General features: G+C 26.1%; 9 protein-coding genes across 9 annotated transcripts; 3 read left to right on the top strand and 6 right to left on the bottom strand.

Moving 5' to 3' along the window:
- Positions 1 to 64: 64 nt before the first annotated feature.
- Positions 65 to 1589, bottom strand: ENU1_013260 (variant sh3 domain containing protein; the record flags this gene model as incomplete). Its single annotated transcript, XM_008856740.1, has 2 exons — positions 65 to 124; positions 189 to 1589. The coding sequence occupies 2 exons, from the start codon at positions 1587 to 1589 to the stop codon at positions 65 to 67; spliced, it is 1461 nt and encodes a 486-aa protein (XP_008854962.1).
- A 1039-nt stretch (positions 1590 to 2628) lies between these two features.
- On the bottom strand, positions 2629 to 3249 carry ENU1_013250 (Rab family GTPase; the record flags this gene model as incomplete). The annotated part of the gene is made up of 1 exon (XM_008856739.1): positions 2629 to 3249. The coding sequence occupies one exon, from the start codon at positions 3247 to 3249 to the stop codon at positions 2629 to 2631; it is 621 nt and encodes a 206-aa protein (XP_008854961.1).
- A 190-nt stretch (positions 3250 to 3439) lies between these two features.
- On the top strand, positions 3440 to 5716 carry ENU1_013240 (hypothetical protein; the record flags this gene model as incomplete). The annotated part of the gene is made up of 1 exon (XM_008856738.1): positions 3440 to 5716. One exon carries the CDS (start codon positions 3440 to 3442, stop codon positions 5714 to 5716), a length of 2277 nt encoding a protein of 758 aa, XP_008854960.1.
- Positions 5717 to 5848: 132 nt separating this feature from the next.
- On the top strand, positions 5849 to 6967 carry ENU1_013230 (CDP-alcohol phosphatidyltransferase family protein; the record flags this gene model as incomplete). Its single annotated transcript, XM_008856737.1, has 1 exon — positions 5849 to 6967. One exon carries the CDS (start codon positions 5849 to 5851, stop codon positions 6965 to 6967), a length of 1119 nt encoding a protein of 372 aa, XP_008854959.1.
- A 156-nt stretch (positions 6968 to 7123) lies between these two features.
- Positions 7124 to 7837, bottom strand: ENU1_013220 (hypothetical protein; the record flags this gene model as incomplete). The annotated part of the gene is made up of 1 exon (XM_008856736.1): positions 7124 to 7837. The coding sequence occupies one exon, from the start codon at positions 7835 to 7837 to the stop codon at positions 7124 to 7126; it is 714 nt and encodes a 237-aa protein (XP_008854958.1).
- Positions 7838 to 9326: 1489 nt separating this feature from the next.
- Positions 9327 to 11759, bottom strand: ENU1_013210 (hypothetical protein; the record flags this gene model as incomplete). Its single annotated transcript, XM_008856735.1, has 1 exon — positions 9327 to 11759. The coding sequence occupies one exon, from the start codon at positions 11757 to 11759 to the stop codon at positions 9327 to 9329; it is 2433 nt and encodes an 810-aa protein (XP_008854957.1).
- A 216-nt stretch (positions 11760 to 11975) lies between these two features.
- On the bottom strand, positions 11976 to 12344 carry ENU1_013200 (hypothetical protein; the record flags this gene model as incomplete). Its single annotated transcript, XM_008856734.1, has 1 exon — positions 11976 to 12344. One exon carries the CDS (start codon positions 12342 to 12344, stop codon positions 11976 to 11978), a length of 369 nt encoding a protein of 122 aa, XP_008854956.1.
- Positions 12345 to 12738: 394 nt separating this feature from the next.
- ENU1_013190 (Ras family protein) lies at positions 12739 to 14766 on the top strand (the record flags this gene model as incomplete). The annotated part of the gene is made up of 1 exon (XM_008856733.1): positions 12739 to 14766. The coding sequence occupies one exon, from the start codon at positions 12739 to 12741 to the stop codon at positions 14764 to 14766; it is 2028 nt and encodes a 675-aa protein (XP_008854955.1).
- Positions 14767 to 14863: 97 nt separating this feature from the next.
- Positions 14864 to 16537, bottom strand: ENU1_013180 (diacylglycerol kinase, putative; the record flags this gene model as incomplete). Its single annotated transcript, XM_008856732.1, has 1 exon — positions 14864 to 16537. One exon carries the CDS (start codon positions 16535 to 16537, stop codon positions 14864 to 14866), a length of 1674 nt encoding a protein of 557 aa, XP_008854954.1.
- Between the last annotated feature and the right edge of the window lie 213 nt (positions 16538 to 16750).

The following is a 16750-nucleotide window of genomic DNA, read 5'->3' as shown; positions in this document are numbered from 1 at the left end:
GGTTGTTCTACTTCTTGTTTTGGTTGTTCTTCTTCGTGTTTTGGTTGTTCTACTTCTTGTTTATTTATTTCATTTGGTTGTTGATTAGATTCAATAATAGGTTGGACTTCTTTAACTTGACTTTCTATTTTACTTTCATTATGCTCTTCTTGGATTTGTGGATTTTCTTCGGTGTGTTCTTGTTGAACAGTCATAGGCTTTATTGATTTTTTGAAGAAACTTCTCTTTGGATTCATAGACTCTCTCATAATATTTTGTTTCTTTTCTTCATAAACATGTTTAGTATTATCAACTTCTGGCTTTGCTTTTCTTCTTCTTTGCGTGAAGAATCCTTTTTTACTAGCTTTATTTTCTTTTTTAAAGAAATTAGGTTGATCAACTGGTAATTGAGCATCTCCAGTCTTACGTGCAGCAGTTTGATTTTTGAAGTGAGTAATACCCTCAGTATACTCCTTTCTGTATGGCTTCACAAATTTTTGTATCTTTACAAAGCTTCTTGGTACAAATCCTTCAACACCACTTCTTTTACCAATTATCCAATTTTCATCAACTATTTTCATTACAATCCAAGCTTGATTTGCAATAATAGTCATTTCATTCTGATTACGGGCTTGGAATGTTTTCTCTACAATAACATAATCTTGGCCATCTTTAATAGTCATTAAATTACTTGTAGGAACTAATCCACTTTGTTCTCCTTTAAAACACTTAGACATACCATTGGCTTCATTAGATAACACTATCAATAATTCACTTTGTCTAACAGCAAGAAGGCCCATAGAACCTCCACAAAAATCATCCAATGTAATAGCAGTTTCTTGTTTAATTTTTTTATCAGACTCGCTTAATAAGCAAATAAAACTTGATGGAAATATATATTGTTCTTGATCAACAATTACTACAGCCCAACTTCCAATTATTTTTTCTACATAAAAAATATCACCAACTTCTGCTGATAATTGACTTTCTCCTTTTGACACATAGTCAAATAACACAACAGCCTCTTGTTTTACTTCTTTATTTATTGGTCCAGACACTTCTACATATTCTCCTGGGAAATATCCCATTGAACAACCACTTCTACCATACCACCATCCTCCTTCACAACTCATTACCTCAATTTCATCTCCAGCAATTAAATTAATTTCTTTGTCTGAATGTGGTTGATATAATTGTTTTACTGTTGCACGACAAGGAAGTATTTTTGGTTTTTCTGGAATAGTATGAGAAGCTTCTTTATTTTCTTCTTTATATAATGAAGTAAAATTTTGTGGAATATATCCTGTTTCAAATCCTCTTTGACAATATAACCATCCGATACGTACATTCTTTTCTATTACTTTTAAAACTTCTCCTGCTTTAGTTTTCATACAAGTAGAGTCTCCTGTTGAAAAGTCATAATTCATGACGACTGTCTCAATAACTGGAATAGTTACAGTTGAGATATGAAATAACCCTGTTTGATTGTTTAATGTTCCTTTCCATAATCCATTTGACATTCTATCGACTACTTTAATATTATCTCCTTCCATGAAAGATAATTTTAAAGAGGAGTGAGAAGCGACATTACATTTAGCCTTAACAATCATTTGACTCATTTCTTATATTCAGATATATCACTATCTAAAAAAGTTCTCATATTCAAAACTTTTATTTCTTTTCTGTTATAACTTCATTTCTTTCTTTTTCTTCCCAACCAATCATTTTCTTTTAACTTCTTTTTTACCATCTTATAATTATTGTCCCTTCATCTATTTTTATTTCTATAGTTTTTAATATTATGTTTTTATTACATTTTAAATCATGTCTTTCAAATCATCCTTAAAAATTATATAAATAACATACTGATTAATTAAAAAATTTAATAATTAATAATTGACTTAAGATACACTTGTTGTTTTTCTTATAGACTCTACTTCTCTCTATTATATTTATATTACTTTTATTGTTTTCATTCAAGACAAATCTTATGAAATATGTTAAAAACAAAAAAAAATCAAATGAAACAATTAAAAACTGTAAATGTTTATAAATTGTCAATTTTTTTGAAAGTGACAATTATTTGCTTATAATATAAAATCATTTCATTTATTTCATAATAAATATTTTAATAATTTTTTTTTATTCCTTTCTTTTTGAAAAATTATAGAATTTAACTTTTTTTTTGTTATTTTTGTGTTATTAAATGAAAAAGAAAAAAAGGAAAACAAAATTTTTTATCACAATTCTTGAGTTAATATAAATTAGTAGTTATTTACATAATTTACTTGTACTATATGAATTTCTAATATATTTTAATATACAGAGTTTATAATTTGTATCAACAATGGAGCAAAAATATCATTTCATAATCTCAAACATTTATTTTCCTGTTTCTAACCAATTTTCTTCCACTCATAAATTCTAAGAAAAATTAATAAGAAAAAGTATAGAAAGAAGTTTTTTATTAGTTTTATAATTTAATAAAAATAACAATTTTGTTTTATTATTGTGAATAGTTGTGTTTTAAGAATAAATTAGTAAATTCAATAAAAAATTATAATTTAGTTAATAATAACAAATAAAATGATATTGTTATTAATAAGTCTTATGAAAAAAACAAATTACAAAAATCCTTTTTTAAATTTTTCAACAACATGATTGTTTCTTTTGAGTTGGTTGAAGAGAAGCATCATCCAAAAGTTTTGGTACAGAAACGAGTCGTTCCATAATATTTTTGTTTTTTGAAATAGAGTCAACCAAAACATTGAATATACTTTCAACATTTTCACCAGTTTTGGCTGAACATCTCATTGACCTTAACCCTCCACTTAAACGACAAAACTTTTCTGCAATTTCAGATGTAACAACAGCATCTTCTGAATCAATTTTATTTCCAACAACTAATATTTCTGGTTTTATACTACAGTCATTTAACTCATTTATCCAATATGTAATTTTTTCGAAAGAAGTAATATCAGTAACATCATATACAATTAAACAGCCATGGGTACCACGATAATAAGACGAAGTAATATTTCTAAATCTTTCTTGTCCAGCAGTATCCCATAATTGTAATTTAACTGTTTTACCTTGGTAATTTATTATTCGTGACTTAAAATCAACACCGATTGTTGAAATTAATTCGTCATGAAATTCATTTTCACAATACCGTTCCAATATAGCTGTTTTACCAACAGCTGATTCTCCAATAATAAGAATCTTAAATGTCATATCTACTTGTTGTTGTAAATGTGGTTCAATGTTCATATTTATACGATTTTTTGGATGTTGTTTTTTAAGTTCATTTTAAGATACTTTTGATAGTTAAAGTGAAAAATTTTTGTTTTTGCTTTACTTAACTTTTTTTATTTTTTTATTTTTTGATTCATAAATAACATTCAATTTTATATTATACTATTTTTTAGTTTTTTATATCTTTATCATCTATAAAATGTTTATGTCTGAAACGGATGATACATATCAGGGAAAGTCTCTTCCTAGTTTTTCACAATCAAAATCTAAAACAATGATTTTCCACAAAGACCAAGAGACAAGTTCTGTTGTTAATGTTTTTGACAACCCCAAAAGAAAAGTCATAGAAAATATTGACTCCTCAAATAATATAATAAACGATGTTTCTACTTCCAATCCCTCTATTGAGTCACCTGAATTGGGATGTTCTCTTGATTTTAATGATGTACAAGTTCTTGATATTGAAGTTTATGAAGATTATCCAATTTTTGAAGAAGAAAAAGATTCGTTAATAAAATTATATCATTATATGATGAAAAGAAAAGCGCTTAGAAAGAAGAATGTTAATAAAGATCAATCTAAAAGTCAGTTAACTTCAACAACATTAAGTCTTATACTCTTTTTAGACTTTCTTCATTTATATATTAACATGGTAAGACTCAATTTATTTTCAGGATTTTATGAATATTATGTATTAGTATTTCTATTTTCTTTTCTCTTAATGATTTCAATGCATTATTCAAATCCAATTCTGATTTATTTATTTACATTACTTTATATCTTTATTTATTGCTATACTTTAATTAGTAATATTCTAATCACAGGGACTGATGAATCATCAAATAAAAATCAGTCAAAAAGGTGGTATGGATTTATTGTTCCATTAATATTTGTTCTGTTCTTAGGTGTTATTTTTTATATGTGGATATATCCTTTACTTTATAAACTAGTTTCGTCATTACTCAAATCACGATTTTCTATTAGGAAAATTGTAAGTAAAAAAACTCAAAAAACTAAATATGAGTTTGACCATGGAAAATATTTGTTTATGATTAATGAGTTTGACCAAAACAATTTAAACAGAACAAGCGGATTTGGAACATGGATAGATAACTCTTTTCATGGAGAAAGATTAGAAGGATATTTTGACAATGCTATTCCTGTTGGTCCATTTCATTCAGTTGAAAGTAAAACACCAAATATATTTAAGTCAATTAGAATAATATTTGCATCAAATTCAGGTGGTAAATTATTTATTGAAAAGACAAAATTAGGATATGGAGTTGCTTCAGTAGAGTGTTGTGTTAGTGGAACTTTTTATAAACATTATCCATTAGTTCATTATATAGCCGAAAAAAAAGAATGTAATTGTAGAAAACGAGAATGTTTTTGTATAACTAATATTCTTAAAAATCATTTATATTTTCATTTAGAAGAAAATAAACCGGTTTCAAATATTAGTGTTATGGTAGATCAAAAAGAGAATTGCTTGTTTATTCCTGGTTATTATTCAAAACATGCTAAAAAAAGAAAAGAAGTAACAATAACTGTAAAAGATTTCAATAATGAAAAAACTTTAGAAGTAGATTCTCATTGGATCAAACGATGTGGTTCAGTTGCTGAAGGAAATATAGAAGTGCTTTTATTTATTCATGGACTTGATCATACATTATATGATGCTCTTCGAAGAATGGGTCAAATGCTTGCACTAGGAAATTTCCCACAACACATCCTTCCTTTAGTATTTAATTGGCCATCGTCTCAAAATGCTGCTTGTTATTACTGTGCAGCAAATAATGCATGTGACAGAAATCAACACAGAGACTTTTTCAATTTTTTAAAGTCGTTACAAAATGCAGGTGTTAAAAGAATTCATATAATGTGTCATTCTCTTGGTTCTAAATTCTTTATGCAAAGCTACTTATTGGTTCAGTCATTATTTAAAAAAGTTTCTAAGAGTTCTACAAGATATTCTACGTATGGGACTTCTTCTGATATTAGTGAGGGAGAATTAAATGAAGACATTGAACAGGGAAACATTAAAATGGAATTTGCTAATCTGATTTTACTTAATTCTGATTATGAAGTTGAAACATTCGTTGAAGATTATAATGAGTTAAAGGAACGTTGTGAGCATATTACAATTTATGCTGATCAAAGAGATTCTGCATTACACGTAAGTAATTTTCTTACAAAAAAAGAACGATTAGGAGCCCGAACTACACCACTAGAATATAATGGGGAAGTTTTAGATAAAATTGATATTATTGATACATCAGAATTAGATAGAAATATTAATGAAGCACGACATGGATTTTTTAATATTAATAAAATGATGATTGACGATCTTTTTGATATAATCGTTAATTCTAAACCAGCCTCTTCTCGAGTAACTCGTTTAGTAAATATCAATGGAACTTATAGGTTTTCACTTCTTCCTTCTTTTTCTCAAATGAGATTTTCACAAGTAGAGCAAAAGTGATACAATTTGTTATTTAGTTATTAATTCAAATTAACAAAACATTTTAATTTTTAAACTATTTCAAAAAAAAATACATTGAAATTTTTTTATTGTTTTAAACTAAAAAAAGTTATTTTTAAAAGACTTTAGGAAATGTTTATCACTAAAGAAAGTCTGAATAATTTAAAATATTATAAGTACAGTGGGGTTGACCACTCATTATGTGCTAATTATATTCTCTCTCCTTATTTTTGGGAACCTCTTCTTGCTCATTGTATTCCTAGAAGTATTGCTCCAAATATGATAACATTAATAGGTGGACTCTTTATGGTATTGGCATATATTCTCTTCGTCACTGAATCACCAACAGGAAGTGAAACTGTATCTACATTTACTTTAGTGATGAGTGGAATTCTTATTTTCTTATACCAAACTGCAGATAATCTTGATGGTAAACAAGCAAGAAGAACTAGCAATTCATCTCCTCTTGGAGAATTGTTTGACCACGGAGTAGACACATTTATGATGGGAATCTTTTCAATGATAATAGTTATAGTTTTCAAATTTGATTTGACAACACAATTATTTATTTTTGTATTTTTATTAACTGTATTTTATATGTCTCATTGGGAAGAATATCATACAAACACTCTGGTTCTTGGATATATATTTAATCCAACTGAATTACAATTATTATGTGTAGTTGGTTTAATTATTATTGCCATTAATCCAAATATTATTTATTTAGAAATATTTGGAATAACAATTCAATATTGGGCAAAATATTGTATTATTGGATTTGCTTCATTAGCAGATATTTATTATGTTTATTCTGCTTTTAGTCACATTAATAAAACTCATTGTTGTACAAAAATAGAAGCATTAAAACATGGACTTCCATATGTATGTTTTAGTTTATTGTCATTTATAAACATTTTGTTATTACCAAATACTTTTATTATCACTCATTATCATTTGTTTATTGGAACATTAATTCTTATTAATGCTTATTTAACTCAAAGGTTAATTGTTCATCGAATTTGTAAAGAACCTGTAACATATTATCATACACTTCTTATACTTTATGCACTTTATACTTTAAATGGTCTTTTTTATTCTTTACAAATACCAGCCTTTAACTTTTATTTCTCTTTACAACTTTTATTTGGCTTTGCATTAATATTTGAAATTGCTTTTATATATACCATTATTACTTCTTTTTCAAAATATCTTCACATTAATGTGTTATTCATTACACCAAAGCATGATTAAAAAAAAGAGTTAAAAGGAATTAATATTATGAAGTAAATAAGAGAGAAGTATAATACAAAGAATTTAATTTACAAGTTATTTTAAATCCTTTTCCTTTTGTTTTAAATAAATAAAATGAAAAATTTAAATGTTTTTTTAATAATACATTAATAATTTTTAATAAAGTACCACATAATTACTTCCAAATCCAACTTTTTTAAATGCTGACATTGTTCTTTCCATAAACTCTCCTCTTGATGTGGAACGAGAAACAATTTCATCTGTTGTAACAGAATTTTCATTTTCATCAATTTTTTTCATATCATTATAACTAATATCAACACATTCTTTACCATTTGCTTCAACACATAATTCTTTTAGAACATCATTAACTTTAGAACCAATTCGAAAGATATCTTCTTTATTATAAAGTGTTTTTCCACTTTTAGAAATTTCACAAAATTTTTGCATTTTAACAGTATAAATAGAACTTCTTGTCCCACGAATTGTGAAATTATATCCACATCTTTGTGCGAATTCAATAAGTAAATTAACACATAAAGAAGATTTGCTTTTATCAAAATGTCTTTTTAATTGTTTTTGTTGACAAACTCTAATTGCAGGATTTGTCATATTTTGACAACGTCTTCCAATCTCTTCACAAAATTTAAATTCATTAATACCTTTTTTAATACTTGAAATAACAAAGAAATGTTTAGATAAATGAGCAAATTTATCTGGTCTATCAATAGTAACAATATATCCATTTTCAATTAATAGATACATTAAAATAGATTGTTGAATAGCTTCCCAACTTTTACTTTCTTGTTTTAATTCTCTTTGAGACAATGAATTGGTTTTAGACCTTGGCTTTCTCCCAAAGTCTTCCATGATTTAGAATTAAGTTTCAATTTTCTCTAAAAAGAAAAAAAGTACACGTCATTTTTTTTTCTTAAGAATTTCTTTTTATTTCTTTTTCCTTCTTTAAATTATTATTCGTTTTTTCTATTTTTTATGACTCTTTTTATTATTTTTTTAATTTAATAAATAGGGTTTTTCTTTCTTTTATAACAATTAAAAAATTTTAAACTCAGAATGTTATAAACTTGTTGAATTTCTACTATTTTTATTAGTTTCATTTTGTTGAGTTTTTTCCTTTTTCTTTTTCGTTTATCATTTCTAAAAATTTTATAGTTCTTTTAAACTTCAATAATTATTTTAGTGTATTCTAATTCCTTCTTTTAACATCAAGTGAACGATAAATAATTCTGATATTTCTTTTTTTTTTTTTTTTGAAACTTCGAATTTTTTTGGATGACTTATTTCAAGAACCTATTTTACTAAATGGAGTTTTCTTTATTAATTTATTTATAAAAATAATTGTATTTATTGATGTTTGGTTTTAGTTATTATTATTTTTTATTTTTTATTAAATAATTGGTTCAATAAATTAAATACCAAGAAAAATTTAAAAGAAAATAGATGATAGTATTTTGTTTGAATTGTGGTTTAAGTCATTCTGTTTATTTTCTAAATTGAATTATTTTATTTGACCTTAAAGTCTATTTATGCAATTGTTTTTTTTTTGTTTTATATCATTTTCTAAAAGATTGTTTTTTGAAAATAAGAAAATTTATTTCTTTCATTGTCTTATAGTTTCGTTACAAAAATCATGTCATTTATTGGTATAGCTTATAGGTAATTGTCTTCTCTTTAATGCAAAATCAACCTCCTTAATTTTAGATTCATTTTGGTGTCTATAATTTAAGTTAAAGTTCTTTATTTCAATTTCTGTTTTAATTTGGTTTCAGTGAAATTATTGTGTTTTAAAGAAATATTATTTTTTAGTCTATGAAAAAGTGGTATTGTTAAATTTGTAGTTATTGTTCATAAAAGTTTGATTGGTTAAGATTGTCATTTAAAAAATGATTAGAACATGAATTACTCTTTTTGTCGTGATTGTAAAAAATGAAAAGTCTTTTACCAAAAAAACTAAAGACTTTTTAAGTCTTGACTAAGAAAATCAAATAAAGTAATTTTTTGAATGAAGAAGTATCAAAATAAATTAAAGTAGAGAATATGGAAAATGGCTTATTATTATTAATTAGAAGTTGAAATATAAATTTTGTTTTTGTATTTTAAACAAACAAAATGGATGAAAAATTGAAAAGAAAAAGAATCAGACTTTAAAGAAGTGCTATCATTTTTAAATCAACAAAGATTAAGCACATAAGTCATCATTTCTATTATTTTTCTTTTTTAATATTACATTAGAAATTAATAATTATATTTAGAAAAATTATGGGTATTTTATTATCAAATAATTTTATTATTTTAAACTATATTAAAACTAATTAAAAGAATTAATCAAAACAAGTTTTTAAATTATTAATGAAATAGGTTGTTCTTCTTCTTCATTTTTTAAGTTTTTCAATACCTTTGAAGATAAAAGTTTTAACGTTTTAATTTCTTTTGCATAATCAACAAAATTTGGTTCATTTTGGATGTAATTCATTTGTACTTTTTTAAATGCCTTTAACATTGTTTTCTTAAATTCTTTTTTTAATTCATTACGTTGAACAGCAAATTCTTTTGCTTTCTTATTTAACATACGTTGTAGTTTTAATTCATTTTGTTCTCTTTCTTTCATTAATTGTTTTCTTAATGCAACACTTCTAATTTCAATTTCTTTTTCAGCTTGTTTCATTTTCTTTTTAATTTCATTTAATGCTTTTTTTTCTTCTATCTCTAATGTGTGAATATCTTTTTTTATTTCTTCATGTTCATTTGTTTGGAATTTTTGAGAAATTTTTCTTTTCCACTCCATATCTATTCTTTTCTTCCAGCTATCATCATTTAAAAATGATGTCATCTTAGGGTCAATTCTTGGATTATATTCGTCTTTATAATAGTCGTGTTGAACTGGCTTTACTTGTTTTACTACTCTTTTATATTTTCTATAATAGATTGGTTTAGGTCTATATTTACTTCTTGGTGCATTATTAACCCATCCCCTTACTCTTTTATGAGCCTTTCGGTATGGGAAGTATTTTCTTTGATATTCCTCATAAAGTTTATCTGCCCGTTCATTGTTTTCGTTTTGGTTGTCATGAGCATGTCTTAATTGATTATTATATCCAGATTTATATTTTGGATCATTTGCGTGTGGACCATTATTTTTATAAAGAATTGGTACTATTTCTTCGTTTTGTTGTTTTTTAGTTTTACTCTTTTCGTCTTCCATTTTGTTTATTGTTCCTATAAGTTGATTTGTCTTTCCCAATAACTTTTGAGTTTTTTTCCATTCTTCTGATCTTTTGTGTTTAGCTCTAGTTTTTTCAGTTTCTTTTTCCAAATCTTTTTTCACACGTTTCATCATTCTAACATTCTCATTATTTGTTTGAGCATTTTGTTTGATGATACTGTCAATTTCATTTATAACAGGGTTATTGTTTGGGTCCATTTCGTTTTTGTTGTTGTCATTTGTATTTTTTTTGTCCTGAGTTCTATAATGATTATTTGATAACTGAGTATTATATTTTTCATTATTCTTTATATTAGAATTGCTCTGTTCATTGTTATACTTATTGTTTCCATTTTGACTATTTGAGTAGTTTTTACTTGTTCCTTTTCCACTACTCTCTTGGTTGTTTTTATTTAATTCATTAGTTTCTTTTTGTTTATCTCTAGGAATAGTGTTGGTCGGATTATTTTTATTAAATTCATTAATAAGACCACCAGGACTTTTGTTTTGATTTGAGTCACTGTTGTATTTTCCATTCACTTTATTATTAGCATTTCCTCCAAATGGGGAAGCGTTAGATCCTTGAATATTATTCATACCAATACTATTACTATTTACAGATCCCTTGTTGTTATTTTTTACATTTCCATTTCCGCTAGAAGAAATTTTATTTGAGGAATTATTTAATAGACTTGAGTTAGTTAAATTAGTTGTACCTTTTGATTGCATAATATTGCTCGATCTTTTTGAATTATTTAGTTGTGTTCCATTGCTGTTTAATTGTGTAGCATTTTTATTTAGCTGTGTAGTATTATTATTTAATTGTGTACTATTATTTAATTGTGTTCCATTGTTGTTTAATTGTGTTCCATTATTTAATTGTGTTCCATTATTTAGTTGTGTTCCATTGTTGTTTAATTGTGTACTATTATTGAGATTAGTATTGTTTGTTGTATTAGATAATTGGTTAGGATTATTATTAGTATTACCAGTGTTATTTAACGAATTAGTACTTTGGCTATTAGTAGGATTAGTTTTAGCAGCCTGTCTCTCAGCAGTAATCTCGCTAATACTTTTTGATTGAGATGCTAATGAAGGTTGTGCGAATTGGGGACTTGGTTTTGATGAAGAAGGGTTCATAGAAATTCCTGAATCTTTTCTAACATCAATTCCACTTGAAGTTAAACGATTTGTATTTTCTTTGAAATTATCTCTGTTATTATCAAAATGTTTTCCACTCCAATGACCATTGACATTTGTTTTCCTCCATTTCTCATTGTATAAATTTGCTCTTTTACGATATTCATCTCTAGCTGTAATTTGTGATTTGTCTCTTTCAGCCATTTCTTTTTCGTAAACACGTGACCTTAATGTTGCATCATCATACGAATTTTCATTTCTATTAAATCTATCGTATTTATCTTCAACTGTATTATTCAACTCTTCTTTATCTAAACTTCGTGCAATCCGAACACGGGACGTTTTCCATCCATTTTCTTCAGTTGCCACTTCAATTGGTTCAAGACCTTTTGAAACAACAAAAATAATCATAAAAATCAAGATTTTCATTGATTTTTTAATAATATAATTTTTAAGTTCTACAAATTTTTATTTTTTCTTCTTTTTGTTTTTGATTTTTACAAATAAAAATAAATAATACAAAAAAGAATAACAGTCTTAATCAAAATAAATACGTTTAGTTTTAGGTAATGCAGGTGGATAACTTGTTGGTTTTTTTACTTTAGTTGTTGAATAAAAGTCTTCCTAGAGAAATGAGATTGAGATTTATTTATTGATTATATATAAAAAGAACACACAAACTTCAAGAATTTGACAGAAATTTTCAGGAAGAGAGATAACATCAATCTCTTCTGTATTTTCATCTAAATTTACTAAATCTGATAATTTAGGCTCTTTATAAATAGGTTGTTGCAACGGAATAGGAGCTATTAATCCTTCCATATACTCGTCAAAAGAAAATGAAGTCCAATTAAGCATTTGACAAACTTCTCCAAGAGCGTCATCAGTCATTTCCATTTTTTTTAATTCAAAAAATTTATTTGAAGTAGTTTCATTTATTTCTTTTATTTTAGGAGGTAATTTTGGAAGGAAAAGTCCATTTCGTGACTCAACTTGAATTTTATTTTCTTTCATTTAAAACAGTTTTTTTTGATATTTTTAAGATTATTTGTTGTTCATTTTTAATAAAAACGATTTAATTGTTCTAAAAATAAAATATTCAAAAAATAGATCACATATAGAATCATTTAGATGAAGCGAGAAACCCTTTTTTCTTTTTCAATAATACTTGGAGTAAAGATAAGAATCGAATAGATTTGAGTATTATTTTTCAATTGAAGAAGGAAATAAAGATTTAGGATGTGATGAACGTATTACATTTATAAGAAAAATATGAAATGAAAAAAAAAAAATAATAAAATTGCATTAATATTCAGCATTTTTTTTCATTTTTCATGTATTAAAATAATAAAAAATTATTATTATTTTAAATCTCTACTAATTTCATAAAAATAGTTGAAATCAATTCATGCAACGGTCCTCTTTTGCCAATTCACAAATTCCTCAGTATTCAAGAAAAACAAGCATTTCAAGAACGAGTGGTTTAACAATTGGTTCATGTAAGAATTTAGTTCTTGAAGAAAAGTATAAATATTCACTATTACCAACAAGTAATTATAGTCATTGTGTTGGATATTCTACTTCTCCAACACGTTTAAATTCACCACATGTTACACTAGCACTACCAGATTCAGTTCCAAGTTCACCACATACTACTCCTGCTTTAAGAGAACGTTCAGGAAGTGCTACAGCAAAAATATTTGAACGTAGAGAACCATTTTTATCTAAAAAACAAAATCCACCAGTAACACTTAGTTCTATGCTTCAAAAAGAATTAAATTCATTAGTTTCTATAACACCAAATTCTAGACTTACTTCTTATAATATTTATTTAACAAGTTATATTGACCAACTTATTTTTAGTTGTTATTCATTATTTGATGATCCTAAAGTATATTTAAAACCTGATATTCCTTATATTTCTTCATTCTCTCATGAAAGAACATCATATTTTGCTGTTTCAACAAGTATTGGAATTAAACAATTAATTGATGTTGAATTTCAAAATGAGTCATATGATGTTTATATTGTAATTACTGATCTTACTGAAGAATCAGCATCATATTTAAAGTCTTTTTCTTCAAAAATGATTAAATTTTTTGGTACACAAGCATTAAAAAAATTAATTGTTGTTTCTATGAATGATAATGGTGTTGTTAATGATTTTTGTACTACCAATGAAGTTATTAAAATAGTTGATGAAGGTGAATTAAAAAATACTATAATTTCAACAATTAATAAATCTAAGATGAGTTTATTATCTTCACGTCTTGATGTTGTAAAGAAAGTTATTATTCTTGGTGATTATTTTGTTGGTAAATCAACATTATTTAAATATCTTACTCAAGGATCTGAAGAAAAAAATAAATTTTATGAAGCTTCTGTTGGTATAACTTCTAAGAGATCATTCATTGGTGATATAGATGTTTTTGATATGCCGGGAGATTTTAGAATGAAAGCTCAAATAAACGAAAGTAATGATGATAAAACAATAGAAGAGAGAGCAGTTGATAATACTATTAGTTATTTACATGAAAAACAAATTGGAGGAGATTTAATTATCGTTATGTATGACGTTACTCGTATAACAACTGTGACTTATGCACAGAATTTAATTAAAGAATTAAAAAGAGTTTATCCATTTGCATCTATTATTGTGCTTGGTAATAAATTAGATTTAGCTTATGAATATGGAATAGAACCAATTAATTGTGAATTTAATAATGTAAATGATATGATTTCATTGTCATTAAATCCTATAACTAAACAAGTATCAGAAAAATTATTAAATAGAATTAAATTCTTATTACAATCTTCAACAATTGACTTCAGTAATTTTACAAAAGAATTTACTAAAGAAGGAATAGTCAAAGTTATTGAAGAATATCCAAAGAGTTCTAAAGGAATTTCAAAATTGGTTCTTTTAGAAAATGCAAGAATTACTATCGGAATGTCTAAACAAAAAATTGGAACAAAGCCATTTTATTTTTTAATGGACCAAACTACAACATTTGAAGAGGTTGAAAAGAAAAATCGTTTTGGTTTAGTTATAACATCTAAACATCAGAATATTTGTATGTTATTTAAAGAAGAATCTCAAAGAAAAGAATGGAAAGCATCATTAACTGAAAGTCTTATTGTAGTTAAAATTGGTACTTTAATTAGCAAAATTGTTATTCAAAGATTTATTCATGAAGCTTTAAATGAAATAGGAAATGAATATGATCATGATAGTGATATTGAACGTTTTATTTCTTCAGTTAATTCACATCTTCCATCTAATAACTATTCATTCCCTGATCCTATTTCAAGTAATATTAATGCCACTATTTCAAATAATGTTGTAACTTCACAAGTAACTTCAACTTCATCACCAATAGATAAAATGAGATCTCAAACACTTAAAAGATCTTCACGATTATCTTTACTTATGTAACACATTAATCTAAAATAACAATGAAAATTTTATTATTTAATTTCATAAATTAAAATTATCTTTCTCTAATTTTCTTTTAATATTTGGTTTCATCAAATTAAATGGAATTTACTTCAAATAGATTCTTCACTACAAATCTTACTTTTTCATATAATGATATTGTCATAGTTGTTTTGGATTGCATATATGGTTCTCCATCATACTGACATGCAATATCCTCATCAATAACTATTTCTATCACTTTTCCTTGAGCTATTCGTATTGGTTTAGATGCTCCAGTACCACTAACACATGCCCCTAGGTGAATTGCATTTGAAAATCCTACTAATTCTAATTCACCATCATTATAATGTAAGTCATGAAATTTAAACGCCATCTCAGCAACACTTACTGGAGGCCAAAATTTATTTCCACCTCCATACGTAGGAAGGTTAATAATAGCTAATCCTTCAATTTTTGGTAATTCAATTTCCCTACCATCTACTTTAACATGAATAAATTTATATAATTTATTATCAGAAACAATCATTGGGGTTGAACACATAATATACTGTAATTTATTTGTAAACCTTGATGTAAACTTTTCTGGATTAGCATTTCTCTTAGTATGAAATGCAAGGGCTATTGCAGCATCAAGTCCAATTGAAAAATAATTGTTGAAAATATGAATAGGTTGTTCTTGTCCTTCAACGCATACTTGCCATCTGTCCATATCTTGTACTGAGGCATCGTACACTTGAGGAAGAATAACTCCAATATCTTCTCCATCATATCCCCCTCCCCATCCAGTTGAGATAGACATATCATTTCCGGTACCTAATGGAATAACAAAAATTTTTGGTTTCAAATTAACTTTTTTCAATTCGTTCATCACCCATCCAACTGTTCCATCTCCTCCACAAATCACTGCAACAAAATTACTACCATAATTCTTTATAAATTTAAATGGTCGTTCATATCCTTTTAATACATTATAAACTTGGGCTGGGTTAAACAGTCCAATAGCATGTTTAAATATTTCTGACCCAAAATGTCCTCCTGATTTGTTATTAATAAAGAAGACCATTGGTTCTTTCTCCTCTTCATAGAGCGCTTCATACCAATCATCTTTTTCCATGACCAAGCGTGCTGGTAATATAAATTTTCTTAGTCTACCCAAAAAACATGTACTTGGTAATTTCTCTATACATTTACCATCAACAGCTAATTTGCACCACGCACAAATAAAATGAGCTGATGTACATGTTTCTCCACAAACCACACAAGTTTTTCCAACATGATTTTTTGTAATTTGAACAAACCAATGAGTATCTTTGTCATCTTGGGGTGAGGCTATTGGACGGCAGGGTGTTTTTATATTCTTAATACATTTTTTATGAACATTCATATTACATACTGAACATTTAAATCTATCAGAAATAAGACCTTCATGACATACAGAGCATGTATATGCAAATGTACTCCCCACTTTTCTAAATGAGTGTTGTCCATTTTTTAAATTTTTTTTACTAAACGTTGGTTCTGGAAAATTAATAGGATCTTCTTTTCCACTGCACTTTAAATAAAATGTGTCTTTACACCCTTTATGAATAACAAAACTACATTTTGTACATTTTAGTGATGGGCCTAAACATAATTGTCCACATGCAACACATAGAGATGATACTGAAAATTCCTCTTTAAAATTATGTTCTTCTTTAAATAATCCACTGTTAGTCACATCTCTAGGTGTCAATCCGCATGACTCCTTTTCAATATTTGCAACAGACATATTTGAATTTCAGTTCAGTTTTAGGCTTTTAAATTTACTTGATTTTTACCTTTTTCTTCTTTTTAAAAAATAAAAAAAGATTCATTTAAATAGTAAAATGTTTGGTATGAAAAATAATTGCAATCTTTCATTATAAAAATGGTTTATTTTTATTGAAAAGCTATGAACCAAGAAATAAGCAATTTTCTCTTTAATGGAGTATTTGATTCACTA

The sequence above is a fragment of the Entamoeba nuttalli genome, assembly GCF_000257125.1.
Source record: "Entamoeba nuttalli P19 unplaced genomic scaffold asmbl_2185, whole genome shotgun sequence".
NCBI classification, from domain to species: Eukaryota; Evosea; order Mastigamoebida; family Endamoebidae; genus Entamoeba; species Entamoeba nuttalli.
This window is presented reverse-complemented; position numbering and strand designations above follow the sequence as displayed.